The sequence below is a fragment of the Chrysemys picta genome, chromosome 5, assembly GCF_011386835.1.
Source record: "Chrysemys picta bellii isolate R12L10 chromosome 5, ASM1138683v2, whole genome shotgun sequence".
NCBI lineage: Eukaryota > Metazoa > Chordata > Testudines > Emydidae > Chrysemys > Chrysemys picta.
Window position 1 is genome coordinate 97,763,656 of NC_088795.1, and position 17,005 is coordinate 97,780,660.

General features: G+C 44.0%; 1 protein-coding gene across 2 annotated transcripts in view; it reads left to right on the forward strand.

The window, feature by feature from the left end:
• Positions 1-679: 679 nt before the first annotated feature.
• The window catches only part of BEND4 (BEN domain containing 4), a 33,894-nt gene continuing 17,568 nt past the window's right edge, over positions 680-17,005 (forward strand). The window contains exons 1-2 of one of the 2 annotated variants that reach the window (XM_005300612.5): positions 680-1,348; positions 9,547-10,110. In XM_005300612.5, coding sequence (XP_005300669.2) covers positions 934-1,348; positions 9,547-10,110 — 979 coding nt within the window. In that variant the 5' untranslated portion in view covers positions 680-933. The remainder of the gene's footprint in view (positions 1,349-9,546; positions 10,111-17,005) is intronic. The other variant, XM_005300613.4, reaches the window with a different exon arrangement.

Consider the following 17,005-nt stretch of genomic DNA (forward strand, 5'->3'; position numbering starts at 1 on the left):
GCATGAGTTACAGTGAAACCGGCTTTATTTCGCCATGAAATGCTTTTGCATAATAAGAAAGAAAATGTCCTCTGTGCCATAATCAGCTGTGACAGTCCCTGAACTCCCAAATACTTTTATTTATGGCGTTATTTCATCTCTAATAAATGGGAACACGGGCTGCGACCGCAGCCTGCGCGGGGGAGGGAGCCACCCGGGGATGGGGGGTGAATGGCAATTAGACACTGAGGTAGCCTGCAAGGTGCCTGTGCGTGCAAACCAGAGCCACTCGCCGCCAGGAGCACGGAAAGGGGAAGGGAGCGGAGCTCAGCCTGGGGAGAGGCAGCGGGAGCCGGGCAGGAGCCACAATCACAACCGCTGCCAAGCTTTGCCAAACTTGCGGGGCCCCCTCCCTTCGGATCTCCTCAAAGTTCCGTTTACACTGCAGGGGAGCCTGAGGCGGGGCGAGCTGCAGCATCCTCCCCGCGGCACAGCGGAATCGGTGACCCCCCTCCCCGGGGCGCTTCTCCTTCCTGCTCTGCGGCTCGCCTCGCCGCACAGCCAGAGGCGCTGCAGCCCGCCCCGCGCAGGGCTGTGCCAGGGGCCGGGCTGGGAAGCTGCTGGTCCGGCGCGGCGGAGGCGCCTCCCGAGCTCGGCCCTTGTCCACCTGCCTGGGCGCAGCCCGCCCCGTAGCTGGGCAGGGGCAGGGGCAGGGGCAGGGGCAGGGGGCGGCCGCGCCAAGACCCGCCTCTCTACCCCATTATCACTAGCAGCGATTACCCTAAACACTTGCTCTTTGCCTCCCGTCTCCCTCCAGGCATTGGCGCGGCAGCCTGTCAATCACCCCGGCACCCCAGCGCACCGGGCTCCGCCGTGCCACAGAGACAGGCGGCGGCGGCGGCAGACGCAGCCCCGGCGGGAAGGGGGCCGGGGAGCCGCCGCCGCAGCGGCGGGATGCTGATGATGATGGAGGAGGAGATGCAGGCGGCAGAGGAGGGGCCCAGCCTCCCCAGGCTCTACCGGCAGAGGAGCCCCTACAGCGTCCTCAAGACCTTCCCCAGCAAGAGACCAGCCCTGCCCAAGCGCTACGAGAGACCCACCATGGTGGAGCTCCCGCACCTCCGGCCGGCGGGGCAGCCCTTCCCGCCCGCCGCCTCCAGCAGCAGCGAGCCGCACCACTACCCGGCGGCGCCCGGCTCCTACCCCAGCGGGCCCGCCCGAGCCGCCTCGCTGGGCCACCCCAGGACTCCCGCCCCGCCGCTGGGGCCCCAGGCAGCCTCCTCCTCCTCGGCCCGCTACAGCCACGGCCAGTCGGGGGCCGCGGCCAGCGGCGAGGGCGGCATCAGCAGCAGCCTGGAGCTGAGCGCAGGTACCAACTCTTCTCGGCAACTTCGTGTGGCACTTTCCGAGGGGCGGGCGGGCTGCCGAGCGCCTGGGCTGGAGGGAGGCGGCAGAGGGGGGTTCCCCGACGGGGGACAGTCACCCTGCAGCGTGGGGCTGCACGCGGGCCGCCCCCTTCCAGCTGGGGGGGGCGCACCTAATAAGGGGGGAGAGAGACCCTGCAAAATGAGGCTTTACCCCCAACACCTGGGGCGGCTGCTCCCCTATGGGGAAAGGGGCTCAGCCCTTGTGCGCATCCCCCTCCCTTTCCCAGGGCTGCTGCTCCCAGCAAGCGGAGGGGACGTGCTACTAGCACTGGGAGGATGCGGAGCCAGGGGCTCTCTCTGCCCTCAGTGACTTGTACAGGCATAATTATCTCTCGCTTAATAACTAAAGTTCCTGCACACCCTTTGGTAAGTTAATGGTGGTAAGGACTTAGGGACCCATATGAAACCTGCCCAGAAAGGACAGAGAGCCCTCGCTCTCTGCTAGGAAGAAGGGGCGGTTCCCTCTTCCCCCTTGTTGATTCCAGACAGCGAAGCAAACCTTTCACGCCTTGCCTAAACCTTTTGCCATCACAGGGATTAGTTTTCGGAAGGAAACCCACTCAGCAAAAGCTGCATCAAAGATTGCTGATGCCTTTTCTGTTAGGGCTCTCTTGAAAGCTAATCTTGCTGTCTCAGAAAAGTGCTCACCTCCGATTTCTACTTCTGCACATCATAATGTACAGAGACACAACAAGGCTGAAATCTTCCAGGTGCCCAGGACATCAATGACTTGATTCAATGAAATTTGCAAATCAGGGAAGGAGAATGGTCTTGGGCTTTTTATCACGGAAAGCAAATGATAATGGAGAGATTAAGAGGCTGTAATGAAGAAAAATAAAAATAGATTGCTTGCTTCTTTACAGTATCCTCACACACTGTAGAGAGGAACAGGCGATCAAAATAATTTTTCTCTAAAGGTGTAACATACTAAGATGTTAAATGCATATCTTTCTTCTAGTGATGGTTTGGAGTTAAAACCCACATAGATCTTGATATGCAACCTAAATTTGGCATCAGGAAATGGGAAATTGCATCTTTAAGCAGAGTACAATCAAAAATGAATTACAATAAATCCTATATAATTGCATAGGTCATTCTCTTTAATGAGATTTTATTAACCTGACTGTCAGGCTTCTGAGTCAGGCAGATATTTTATCTTCTTCAACTGATAAAAGTGTCAGCTATAAACCACCATATAAATATTCATAAATCTACACATCTGTGGCAGCCTATCAGCATCATTCTTTTGGACATTAAAAGCATTCTAATTACTTTCTGTCTAGCAGAGCTGAAATGCTGCCTGTTATAGTATGTGCTTGGCAGGCATGATTGCTTTTGTTTGGCATCACAAATAGCAGCATCCTGTTTTATATACTGATGGTCCAGAAAATATTCAGGGTTTGACTGAACAGGATGAATATTAGGAAGCACCATCTGGTTTTGATAACATTGGGTATATTAATTCATCTGTTAATTTTTGACACATCATTGATTTATTTATTTAGAAAAATTGGATCCTGTTTTGGTATGTTGATGTTGCCTTTGTAAGAAATGTGATGACGTTTCTTTACTAAACAGCACGATAGCCATATATTCTATTAACTAGACTGAGTTTTAATGCATATTTGCTCTCCAGTTTATCTAACACATTGCTACTTCCCTAAAATCTCTACAAATTTTTGTATATTACCAAACAAGTTTAATCCTCTATATATAGTCTGAAAATTAACTACTTTGATGAACAAACTCCATAACCCATGCCAGTAGATCATACTTCTTCCTCTATAAAAACTATTGAATTTAAATAATTTAACAGTATTATTTCACTGTTTTATGGTACACAGTCAAGCACCTACTGATAAACATGATACCTATGATTTCTTTACAGAAGTGGAATACTCTTTAGAAGATATATATAACTGTCTGGTAAATAAATGTACAAGGCCTTATTTACAACAGAATGTTCTGTGCAGAAATCCTGTCCTTTGAGAAGCAGGAGTTTGGACTTTCTGCTATATTACTGAATCATACAAGTATTTAGGGCCTGTTCCTAAATTTTGCCATTGACTTCAATTCCACACACCCCACCCCACCCCCACAATAAGAATATTGTTTGCAGAGTTCAGCACTATTGAGCTCTTGCCTCATTGCCTGCTCATCCACGCCATACTTTTCATACAACTAGCCGCACAGGCATGCACTACACAGCCTCCATAGTTGTATACTTTCTGAGCTAAGCAAGAAGAACCCAGTGCAAAGGGAGAGTGGGTCACAAGTGGGGCCAGATTAAGGCACAGGCATTATAGGCCCATGCCTAGGACCCTGCCTCCTGAAGTGATATTAGAATTTCAACTTTCATTTAAAAAAAAAAAAAGTCTATAGTTCTTATGGCTCTGAAGAAAATCTTGAAAACGTGAACAGAGTATAACCAATGCAGCGATGTTTGCCTGAGTTAGCAGACAGCCTGAAACAATAGCTCCAAGAAATGTAAGCTGGTCCACACATATCTATGTGGTGTTAAGTCCAAGCCCTACTGCTGAGAGTGGGGACTGCCAACACCATCCTGGCAGACAACTGTGTGTAGCTATGGCTACACTAGAAAAAAAAGTGTGCATTTGAGGTACCGGACATGTAAATACACACTTTTTTTTTCCTGGTAGACTTGACCTGTATGTCAGGAGAAGAGTGCAGTGGGCCTGGTTTATATACACAAAGCAGATATACTCTGGATGAGTACTGGGGAGGCCCAGCTGCAGCTTCCAAGGGGAGAGGGGTTCCACTCTCACCTCTACTGCCCCCAAGGGGAGGGAAAGCCCTGCTGCTGCTCCCAGGGTAAGAGAATGGCCCTTTGCTGCCATTCTTGTCTCTCTTGGGAAGTAGAGGATCCCTTCCACCCCCAGTCACCAGACCACTGCACTGGGGTTGGGCCCTGTATTGGGGTATATCTAGAGCCGTGGATTGCCTTTATCCAGTCTTAGTCACAACTCTGTCACATTCAAGCCAAAAATGTGTATTAATAATCCTTGAGCACACTTACTCTAGTAAGAGCAACATCATAGCCACCCCACTTACTCAGGAAAGGGCTGAGTGAATAGACCGACCTTGCAGTGTGCCCTGAATTTCAGTAAAAGGGCTTTGCTGGATCAATAGATGAAGTGAATTGCAGAGTCAAGGGTTGTCACTGAGAATACTATACTGTCAGTAACCTAGTGTTCAAAATTTAGGATTATTACCTAGAACATCCCAGTTAGTCAAAAGCCAGGATGATGCAGCTGTAGAGAGGAGGTTTGTAAGATGAACAGAACCCAAGCCATGTAGGGATATAGGGATTAAGGTCATCACTTTGAACTTCACCTAGAAATCAACTCAGATGTTCTATGCTCAATACATGGACCACTATTACGCAAGCAGAATGCTGCATTCTTTACTAGCTGTGTTTTAATAGATGCTTTGTAGGTCATTTTGGACAAATCCAACTGGGAGGTAACAAAGGCCCTGGATCAGACAGACAGGCATAGATAACCATGGCAAGGTCCCTATTTGAGAAGACAGTGAACTCCTGGCCAGATATAAGTGGGCGGGGGCAGGGGCAGGTCACACTGCTGCTACCTGAGAATCTAAGAATAGCTTAGTATTTATTAGAAACCCAATCTCCATTAGGTCCTTATTGTACTAAACACTGTACAAACACATTGCAAGCGACCGTCCCTGTCCCAGGGATCTTACAATCTAAGTACCCAACAAAGACAAAAATATTCATTATCCCCATTTTGTATATGAGAGAACCAAAGCACAGAGACACTAAGGTTGGCAATTTCAAAATTACTAAGGGATTTGGCCCCCCAAACCATTAGAAATTAATAGGAACTGAATGGGAATTGGGCATCCAAATCTCAAGTGGCTTTGAAAATCTTACCCTAAGCAACTTGGCCAAGGTCACATAGGAGGTCTGTGGGAGAGCTAGGAACTAAATCCAGATCTGCTTAGTCACAGTCCAGTATTTTGATCGTAAGACCATCCATCCTCTACACTGAAGAAAAACCCTAGAAGTTACCACTAGGAGTAAACATACCACAATTTGGGATGTGATGACAGTGATATTCCATCAACTCACTTCATAAGAAATTTTAAGGTGGTATGTGAACCAATGAAGTTTGGGAACTTCTGGTGTAGAGGGAGCAGATATTACACCCAGTATCTCATCTAGATAGTCCCTCAGACACATAAGCATAACTACTGGTCTTGTTGAGTTTCAGAAACCTCATTCTTATTGAAGCCCCTGTATTGGTCAGGCACTGGGAAAGTTGAGAAACCACATAGTTTCAGTCCAGTGAAAACAAGATGTAGCGATGAGAGAGAGAATTGTAGCAGACCTGACATGGTATTATCCACTATTAGCCTGCACTCATAAGTAAAATAGTTCAGCTAGGAACTGTCATTCTTTTAATGGTCTGATCATGATCTATTAGTATTTTATGGGCCTGTTCTGGCAAATTCTCACCTCGGGGAAAAAAACTCCTGTTGAAGTCAAAGGGAGCTTTGCAAGAGTAACGACTGGGAGAATCTGGTGTAATAGAATTACAAGGTTAGTGAATCTTAAAGTGGAGCTAAAGCAATACTAGAATAACACCTTTATAAAACTATTCAATTTTAATTTTATGCAATCATTTCAGCAGAACACTTCTTGGGAAATACGTGTATATTTCACATTATGTCAATTAAGAATCATGGATCGGTGTTATTCAATAGCATTCATATAAAAAACAAAACGTATCTATTTCTAAGTGATGATAAACTTTGCATAGTGCATTCATTTCTAACTGCAGTCTGCAAAAGCTAAAATACTGATTGCTACAATATGTGCTAAATGGGCAGACCTGTTTGTTTTTAATCATAAATAATGAATTTTCATTCTAGTATTTTAAGTCTCTTCTGTTAACTTTCATTTTTATAATAAGAATGAATGAAACTTTTAAATATTTTTCCATATTTTCTGTTATTGAGTTGTACTAGATCCAATACTAAATTCAAAATTAAGCCAATACTCTTATTTCCTTTACACTTTGAGCTATTGTCGTACTGAGTATGACAAATGCACTCTAAATTTATAAAAATATTTGTTATTTTTGAGTATACTATAGACTTGATCTTTACTGATTTTAATGTACAATATGGTATTCCCCAACATTTATATTTGAAATGTCAAAATATATATTTTTTCTAGCTTTTAGGAAAAATGTTTGTACAGTGTTTAATCCCATTTCAGTTGTTTCATTCATATTTTGTCCCCTTGCAACAAGGATACATAAAGAGTGAGTAACTGCTTTGTCAATTGGGACCATGGTGATTAAAATGCAAACAGTAAATACAACTTCAGGTCTGGAATCGGATTATAGGATTAAAATGAATGAAAAATTGCTGTGCATTAGGATTTCAAAATTCCAATCAATATTATCCTTTGATTTTGTTTTCTTTTTTGCTAACGGAAGTGAAGAAATGAGAGAAAGATACCACATCTTGAGACTGTTAGTGCTTATATTTTTTGATTTTATGTCAATCAGAATGTTACATTTAGAAAGCTCCATTATCACTAGGCTTCCATTTCTGGAATTTATCTAGGTATTTATGTTTACGTTGTATCTGTTGGGCTATACCATATTGTTTCTGGTTCATCATTCTAAGGGTTAAAGACAGCAGTACTTACATAAGGTTTTAGTAGGGAGTAAACAACAACATTGAATGTGAGATTACTTTGAAGTATATAGGTATTGTGTAGTGTTGCTACTGGGGTACAAGGCTGAGTGCACGGTGCCTTCCATTACTTGAGAAGAAGGCAGGTGTTCCTGTATGCAGGGCCGGTGCTACCATTTAGGCAAACTAGGCGGTTGCGTAGGGCGCCAAGATTTGGGGGCACCAAAAAGCGGTGCCCCCAATTTTTTTTTACAGCGTTCCTATGTCCCCTCCCCGAGCGCAGGGTCGCCGCTCCACTTCTCCCGCCTCCCAGGCTTGCAGCGCCAATCAGCTGTTTGGCGCCGCAAGCCTGGGAGGGTAGGAGAATTAGAGCGGGGGCAGCGTGCTTGGGGAGAAAGCGGAGCAGAGGTGAGCTGGGGTGGGGAGCTGCCACATGGCTCCCCGGGCCGGGGGAATGGGGCGCTACCACGGGGGTACCTCAGGGCGCGGGGGGTGCAGAGCTGCCGCAGGGCTCCCCATCCCAGCTCACCTTTGCTATGCCCCCTCCCCGAGCACACCGTCGCTGCTGCACTTCTCCCACCTCCCAGGCTTGCGGCGCCAATCAGCTGTTTGGCACCACAAGCCTGGGAGGGGAGGAGAATTAGAGTGGGGGCGCTGTGCTCAGGGAGGAGGCAGAGCAGAGGTGAGCTGGGGTGGGGAGCTGCCGCACGGGGTGGGTGCCTCAGCGCGGGGGTGGGAGGAAGGCGCAAGGTGGAAGTTTCACCTAGGGCACGAAACTTCTTTGCATCGGCCCTGCCTGTATGTAGTAGCACTTTTGTAATGTTGGTTTTAACAACTGCTGGGGGTGAGAGGTTTTCCTACATTTTTAAAATAAAGAATGAGTGGTAGGAGAAAGCTACTATATATGTTTTAGTCTAGCCCTGCCTCTGGCACATGGCCTATACAGGAGCTTGTTTGTGGGTCCTCAGAAGCCAGCATGTGGCTGTCATCCTCAGTTTCTGTGCCAGGAGATTTCTCCCCCACCTGGATCCAGGAATTTTAAAAACCTTTATGCTGGTTTGACCCTTTTACCTTGTGTAAAGGAGCCAGAATGCTGGAGAGAATCCTAACCCATGTCATTTCAAATGCTCTTCAGGGAGAGTTGTACTAACCTCACTAGGAGCAAGTAGATTTTTCCACGAATAGACAGCTTTGTGGAGCCAAGAGAAGCACCATCTCTTGAAAGCATGTGAGGGAGTCTGCTGTTTTTTCATGCCAACTGTGTGGTGTTGGGCCTGGTCACCTTCTTCAAAAATTATGTCCAAGATTTTCAAAAGCAACTAAGGATTTTGGGTGCCTACCTTGAGACACCTTAAAGGTGCTTGATTTTCAAGGGGCCTGCTGTGTTCATCCCTTTCTGAAAATCAGGCCCCTTTCAGGGTGTCAAGCTGGACTCCCAAAAAACACAGACACACACACAGCAGTATTTAAGGGAGGCTCACATATCTTCCTCTAGATTCAGGAATGATTCAAGTGCTCACTCCTGAATCAGTGGAATCTGCACATATTCAGAGTCCAGAGTGGAAGAAGGAGATGCAAGGTCTAAGCACAAGACCAAGCTCAGCAAGGAAAAACTCATGCCTGGAAGATTTGGTGGAAAGAGGGGAGCATGGATCACAAAAATATCTGTATCTAATAGCAGAGGTGAAAGTGGGCTGGTAGGGGCTGGTATGGCGTACCAGTAAGGAGTGGCCAGTACACAGCTGACGTTAAAAGCGCTGCCATGGCAATGCTTTAATGTCGCTACCCCTTTTCCAACCCCCCCCCTTCCAGGGCTGCTGATGGGGAGGGGTGCAAAAGGGGCAGCTGCCTCGGGGCCTGGCAATTTAAAAGGGTCTGGGGCTCCTGGTCGCTGCCATAGCAGCGGCTGGAGCCCCGGGTCCTTTAAATCACTGCCAGAGCCCCAGGCGGCGCAGGCTGGACAGTGTGGAAGGGCTGGCTGGGGGGGGACTGACCCCCAGCCCTGCCCCTTCCGGGGGGCCAGAGCCAGGCCCCCATACCGGTAAGTCTTATCTTACTTTCACTCCCGTCTCACAGCTTATGTTTTGCTACAAGACAAATATTTATTTGGCCTTACACCTGTAACAAATTGTATCAAATTTGTGTTTTCTTCCCCATTTTCTTGTCTTAGTCACTGCTTAGCACAGTACTGTTTCAGAGGGATTATCATCCCAATGCACTTCTGATTAACAGCAAGGTCACAAGGGTACTCTCAAAATAGAAGCAAAGTAAGAATGATTTTAATTCTCAATGTTACCAAAGTATTAGAGCGGGAAACAATTTTAATATGTTCAAAAAATACAGTGTAAGCTGCTCTAAATCATTAGACTAGCTGTGTGTGTGTTAGACTAGCTAGTACAGTCTGACATATCTTTTGCTTTGCTGTGATTCATCTTTTCTTCTGTTTCAGAGAGTCGTATGATTCTGGATGCCTTTGCCCAACAATGCAGCCGGGTTCTTAATCTTTTAAATTGTGGTGGAAAACTACTGGACAACAATCACTCTCAGTCCATGATTTCTTGTGTAAAGCAGGAAAGCACAAGTTATAGTGAAAGACAAGAGCAGTGTCAGCTGGGGAAAATGGTCCATAGTCAGACGTCAGACAATTTAGATATAGAGATGCAGTATATTCAAAAGAAACAACAAACCTCAGCCTTTCTGAGGGTTTTTACTGATTCCCTTCAAAACTATTTGCTTTCTGGGAGCTTTGCATCTCAGAACACCTCATCAGTAAATGATTTTGGCCATTTGGCAGATGTGGATCCACTTTCAACCTCTCCAGTACACACTTTAGGTGGATGGACATCCCCAGCAACCTCTGAATCCCATGGTCACCCATCATCATCTACACTTCCAGAGGAGGAAGAGGAGGAGGAGGAGGGATACTGTCCCCGATGTCAAGAGCTAGAGCAGGAGGTAATTTCACTACAACAAGAAAATGAGGAACTCCGGAGAAAACTAGAGAGCATTCCAGGTAAATATTCCCAGGCCACGTAATATTTTATTTATGTTAACATCAACTTTACTTTATGTAATATACTGTACCTAGATTATAGTATTAAAACTAGTTTTAAAGGTTATAATGGGGGTTTCATTAGCACTTGCCAAAACAGAGAAACTCATGTTAAGGCTCCAACCGTAACTTGCACAGTTGTGCCAGCTATTACACTTAATTTTGCATCATATACTATATTATCTGCTGATAAATGTCCATATGAACTGCTAGACTTAGACACGTTGTGAATTCTGGATAGAATGTAATTATAACTCTGAATTTGCTTCATTTGGGGGCATTTAAGTCATTGTAAGTAGGTTGTCATGGTACTTTAAAAGATGTGCTTTCATATTGATTGCCTCTGCCGTTATTTAAATGGTGATTATAATTTGCAAACCTATTTATTTCCTCTTTTCTTAAAAAAGCATCTATTCAAAGGTCATGTGTCCATCCTTTTAACAAAGTGGATACAAAATTTAAATTGAACTTTATCCTCCTAAAAAATACACCCAAGCCGTCAAACTTAAAAACATTCCTCCCAACTCTTCTCACACATCTCCAGGAAGAGCATGGGAAAAGAGAGTATCTTTGCAATATGCCCTGAAAGTTGAACTCTGTCAGACCAAAGCAGGGAGAAAGAGGCCAATATATGTTCCACAGTAGAAAATTCCTCACTGAAAACACTCTCGACCCTTTTTTAAACCTGAGGGCTATTAGCACTTGACGTCAGCTGCGGTGTTTGAGCTGTGGTATTGCATAAGAACAAAATATCAAAATATCTTGAATCCAAGCCCTTTAGACCTTAAATATAGGTAAAAAGCAAAACCTTGAGTAGTACCAGAAACAAATGGGAAGCTAGTGAAGACTAAAGCACACATGTAACATGCTCCTTTTTGGACACACACAAAACTAGTGGATTGCAACCTTCTGCATTTGCTAAAGGTTTTGAAAGTTTTTCAGGTATAGTCCCATATAGAGCGCATAACAGTAATCCACCGTAGACATGACAAAGGCATGGATAACTGTAGAGGGCTGCGCCTGAAGAAAAATATCAACCTGCTAGCCAAGCACAAATGAAAAAAAAAAAAAGTATACTTGGCCCAAGTTGTTTGAACGTCCAGATGAAGATCCCAAAAGACCCCAAGTTACAAATCTGAACAAAAAGTGATCAAAGCAGTTTACATAGCTTTCACTCTTTCTCTTGGTCTTCCCCTCAGCTGCTAATGTCTCTTACTTATCTGGCCCGATCCTCAGTCAATGAGCTCTCACCTAGTGTGACTGTAACGCTTGGAGGGGCAACACTGAGAATGCCTACTCAAGGCAAACTGCAAGGAATAGGGCAGACAGTTCCGAAAACTGGTGGTCTATTCTATAATTAGATTCACCAACCCAGCAACAAAACAGCTTCTGTAATACCACACTGGTTATCAAGAAGCCAAAATACAGTTCCCTTTAAGCAATACAGCCTTTATCTCTAATACCACACTGGTTATCAAGAAGCCAAAATACAGTTCCCTTTAAGCAATACAGCCTTTATTTCCCATTAAGATAGCCAAGTCTAATAATGAGAGATGATTAACAATCTTATTCACCATACTTAAAATTCTACCAATCCCAAGGGACCGGACACATTGCCCACCACCAGGTCAATGAATATTTCAGATCTCACCCAAATACATGCTTACAGCCAATCCTTATTAACTAAATCTAAGATTTATTAATCAAAAGAAAGAAAAGAGTTGCTATGATTAAATAAAAAATAAAAATAAATAAACGGCGATATACCTATCTCATAGAACTGGAAGGGACCCTGAAAGGTCATCAAGTCCAGCCCCCTGCTTTCACTAGCAGGACCAAGTACTGATTTTGCCCCAGATTCCTAAGTGGCCCCTTCAAGGATTGAACTCATAACACTGGGTTTAGCAGGCCAATGCTCAAACCACTGAGCTATCCCTCAATATACATGCAGAGATGAGTAAAGTTCTTAGATCAGTTTCAGGGAAATCTAAGGATTCCAGGTACTGCCACAGTTGCTTTGCTATCAAGGAGGACATGAGTCTACATTGTAGTCCAAAGCACCCCAAAAGTTCCAAGAGAGCCAAGGAGTGAGTCTGCTTAAAAATCAAAAAGAGAGGATGTCTTATTTGTTGTCCCACATTCTGACTTCACGCCAGTGTGGTTCTGCCAGCACAGAGGCTGACTGTCTAGTGTGAATCAGTGTGATCTTATCCACAGACTAGTTAGCAAATTCACAGCACGAGACACTCTCCTCTGTAGCTGAGCACATAACTCTGATCAGCAGAAGTGTTTTGGATGGTGAATCAAGACTTTGCAGGGTTTATGAGGGAGCCAAAGAAACTTTATCACAAGATTCTATAATTCTTTGTGACAGTATCATACTGTAATAACCCTCTGTCCCCACCAGTGCTCCACATTTTTTCTTTACTCTTTCATCTGTTGCAGGAAGTCTGTATACCATGGTGACCTGTTAGAGTAATGCAGGTGAAAAGATGGTTTAAGGGGGCAGTATGTCAGGACAGAGACCATTATAATGTCCTATCAGATCACTAAAAGAGTGCTTTACTGACTTCGTACTTTTTCCCTTCAATGCTGTATGGAACTGAACTGGTTCTGTTAGCCTCCAAAGAAAGACCAATACAATAAATAATTTTTTTAAAGTAGGCTTGATTGGGAAATTTATGGTCTGTCCTCAAAATGGAATATGACACTCCTGATGGCAACATTATAAATAAAAGATAAATGCAACAGTCTGTTCCTTCTTCTCTTCTATAGCAGTCTCAGAACAATTCTCTCCCTTTCTTTCAGATAGTGAGCATTTTCTACTGTTTGGTATGTCACCCCCACACTACCCCCATGGAGTTTCAAGGAGTCTGCATTTTAAAAATAGATGCGGCAGCACATTTCTAACGGGAGCTATGCAAAACACCATTTGCATTGCTGACAAAAAACAGGGGGGAAAGGGTTTTTCTGCGGATATACAAAAGCAATGAAGTTGTTACTTTGGTAGAATTTTTACTGAGGAAAAACTATACCTGGACCATTTAGATACAGATGGGGAAAAAAAATAAGACTTTTTGCCACCAACTCCTCTCCTCCACCCCTAAGGTCCTACATTGCCGTTTGAGAGGTCCTCAGTTTAATGGCAGCCTTTCAGCTTGTAGTGTGCCCAAGAGTCAGTCGTAGGTAGACTGCCTGAAAGGATGCTATGAAACATGCCATTTGTTCACCAAGGAGTTGAAGGCATACAGAATGGGGCAAGGTACTACCTGTAGGTAAGGTTTACTCATGTATATTGCTAAAACTGAGACAGTTACAATGGTAAAATGGACAACTTATTTGTGAAGCTCTAAGTACCTACATGGGAACAAATATTTGATAATAGGCTCTTCAATCTAGCAAAGACATAACCCAATCCAATGGGTGGAAGTTGAAGCTAGGCAAATTCAGACTGAAAATAAGACATAACAGAGGCTAGGTCTACACTACCCGCCTGAATCGGCGGGTAGAAATCGACCTCTCGGGGATCGATTTATCGCGTCCCGTCGGGACCCGACAATCGATCCCCGAATCGACGCTCTTACTCCACCAGCGGAGGTGGGAGTAAGCACCATCGACAGGAAGCTGCAGAGGTCGATTTTGCCGCCGTCCTCACAGCGGGGTAAGTCGGCTGCGATACGTCAAATTCAGCTACGCTATTCACTTAGCTGAATTTGCGTATCTTAAATCGACTCCCCCCTGTAGTGTAGATGTAGCCAGAGAGAGTAATGAACCACAAGAACAATGTACCAAGACTTATGATGGATCATTGGCAAGTTTTAAAGCAAGATTGGATGTTTTATCTAAAAAATGTACTCTAGTCCAATCACAGCTACTGGACTTGAGTCAGGAATTAATTCAGGGAAGTCCTATGGCCTGAGTTTTGCAGGAGGTCAGACTAGAATAGATGATCACAATGGTCCCTTCTGCCCTTGGAATCCATGTATAACTTGGATCTGAGGCACGATATATATTAAGTGCCCCAGGGATTCAGTTCTTACATAGAGTCTCACAAATTATGAATACCACATACTGCTTCCATTCTCGCTGTGACCAAAAGGGAGGTGGCATTGATGAGTGGTTAAAGAAGAGGCCTAGGAGTCAAGAGATCAGGGTTCTCTTCCTGGCTTTGGCTTGCTGCATGGCCTTGGACAAACCACTCAGCATGCGCACATGCATGTGTGAAAGAGTGATACTAGGCAATTTATGGGCAGAGAGTTTTCGGGAGGCAACACAGAGATAGCCATCTTCTTTTGCCCAGCCACAGAAAATACTCCAGTTATTTCTTCACGGGGGAGTGGATGAAGAAATTAAAAAGTGTGGGGGACTAACAAGAGAAGGTGTGCACGGTAGCCAGAGGGTGAGCAGGGTAGATTGGGCAGCCACAGAAGATATGAAAAATAAGTTTTTCATTGCTGTTTTTTTTTAAAGCCTTGATGTTCACTTTGAATTACTGTCTCAGTTTCTGTTGATGCTTTGAACATTTTAATCTGATCTCTCCACTCCTGATCAGCTTCCCAGCTTCAAAGTGTGAAGTCATCTTACTAAGCAAACCTTGAATTAAATTAATGAATGTTTTGCGAGGACTAGTGTGTCAGAATACCCTTTGAATTTGTGTGGTATAGCTGCTCTCTCAGCTTTGCAACTTCATGGTTCTGGTTTAGTTTACTAAAACAGTCTGTTCCAAATACACAAATTCTTACACCATACACTCCTATTACTATACATGCTACAGTATCTTCTGCTGCTATGGGCCTCATTAACTTTATTTTTTCCCCCATGCTTCACATTGTTTGCATGGTAAATTCTATGGAAAGTTACTGTGGGAGAGTTTTTGTTGCAAGCCATGGAAATCAGAGCAAAATATGTAAAAAGTTATGGATCAACCTTGCTAGAATTAAGTCCCTTTGGAGATTTGTACCTCAAATTTAATTTTTGTGGGGGCAACTCCTAATCTTCTAGTTAAACTTATAGTAGCTACTGCCCCTTTCTACCTAGTCATCTTTATCGGCTCAAGGTTCTTTATTATTTATTAGCAATATAAATGTGTAAAGAGGTTTATACAGAGTGCCCCTGCCCTGAAGAGCTTACAGTCTAAACTGAGATGTAAAGGCTGAGGGGAGGGAACAACCAATCAGTAGGGAGAAAGAAGAAGAGAGGACAAGAGTGACAACAAGAGCAAGAATGGGTTTTCAGATACAGGGGCAACCTAGAAAGCAACAGTAGGATATGGATGTTTCAAGTTAGGGGATGCTTTGCCACCAGTTCTCTTGTGTCTCTCTAGTAGCATAGGGCTTTTGACTGCCACTATAGGTCAATTAGCCTGATCTTCTGTGCCCCTCTCCTGTTGATTCCCCTGCTCCGAATTAACTTTCTATATGCTGTTCTCAGTAAAATGTGTACTGTTTTCTTATTCATGCAGCCATCAAATTGCAAAAATACCAAATTGTCAGCAGTTTTGAAAACAAACATGAAAACCACGAATTCCTGGCAGATATACAGCCTTTTTCCTATACTGCTGTAACCTCTGGGTCCTCTCATCACCTTTTCTCCACCTCACTGCACCCCATCACTTTTCTTCACAAGCTGACAGCTCCAGCCATCTTTTAGCTTCTCTCCACTTCATGGGTTCTTTACTGTCTACCCCAGGTCCCTTTGAATCTCAGCTCCAAGATCTACATTATTCTGTGAATGCAAGTTGTTAGTGAAATATGTTTTTGGACAAAAATAATACAATCCATGTTATTCAGAGTACTTTTCCAAATATATCAGGGTGAAAAGCAACTCAGTTTATCTGACCAAAAGTCTGTACTACCATGTACTTTCTAAATAGGGGGTTTATAAACATTGTTCATTACATCTTTTTGACAGTCAAGTCCCAATTCAGACATACCCTAAAATGAACTTAAAATGTCTTAAAATGAAGACTCTCTCAAGGTCCAGCAAGCAAGGACACCAGTCACTTGCAAAGATGGAATAGAGAAATCTCCTTTAGGGATAATACCTAAATGAAGGTACTGTTGATTTTTTTTTTTGTCTGGAGTATTTAAAGATCGACAGTACCATATGATCGGAGGCATAAAATGGCAATAATGCCATACATCATTTGAACCTGAATGGCAGAGGAACACCAGTTAAATGTTTCAGCTACAATGAATATTACAGTGCTGAACACATCTTTACCAATAGGCATCGATGTGTATATATGCATGTGTGCACAAAGTTCTTTTAGAGTAGATTTTTTTCCAATTACTCTCATCCTGTGGTCAATGGCCCAGCCAACTACTCTTAAAGTGTGAAAACAACATAGTCAAAACCATCACAAGCAGTGCCCCAAAACATATTTTGTGCAACACAAGAAAGCAAACTGTAATACGGCTAGTTCCTTAGAGTAGCTGCAAAGTCTTATTACTTTGATCAATAAACAGTGAAGTTCCAACATCACCTTATGCATATCTTGTTTCCACAAAGCTTGTCTACTTCTCAGTCATCCTGTGAGTTTTGCTGAATATTCTAAAACATATGTATGACCCTGTTCTCTCAATTTACATTTAGTTTCTTCAAAAATCCTTCTGCTTTTTTACTAGCTCTGGGCCATAGTCAGGAAGAAGTCTGATATTTACCTGAGAGTTTATTTTCCGGGTTGCCTTGCCACCTTTAGGACTTCCTCCATATCATTAACATTGTACATTAAATCAAGCTGGTGAATAAAGACAGTTGATCTTTCATCTTCCTAATGAGCAAGAAAATTAGAATTACAACATTGCAGAAGCTAGCAGACCCCCAGTGGCTCCTTTAAATGGGAATTCATCCCAGC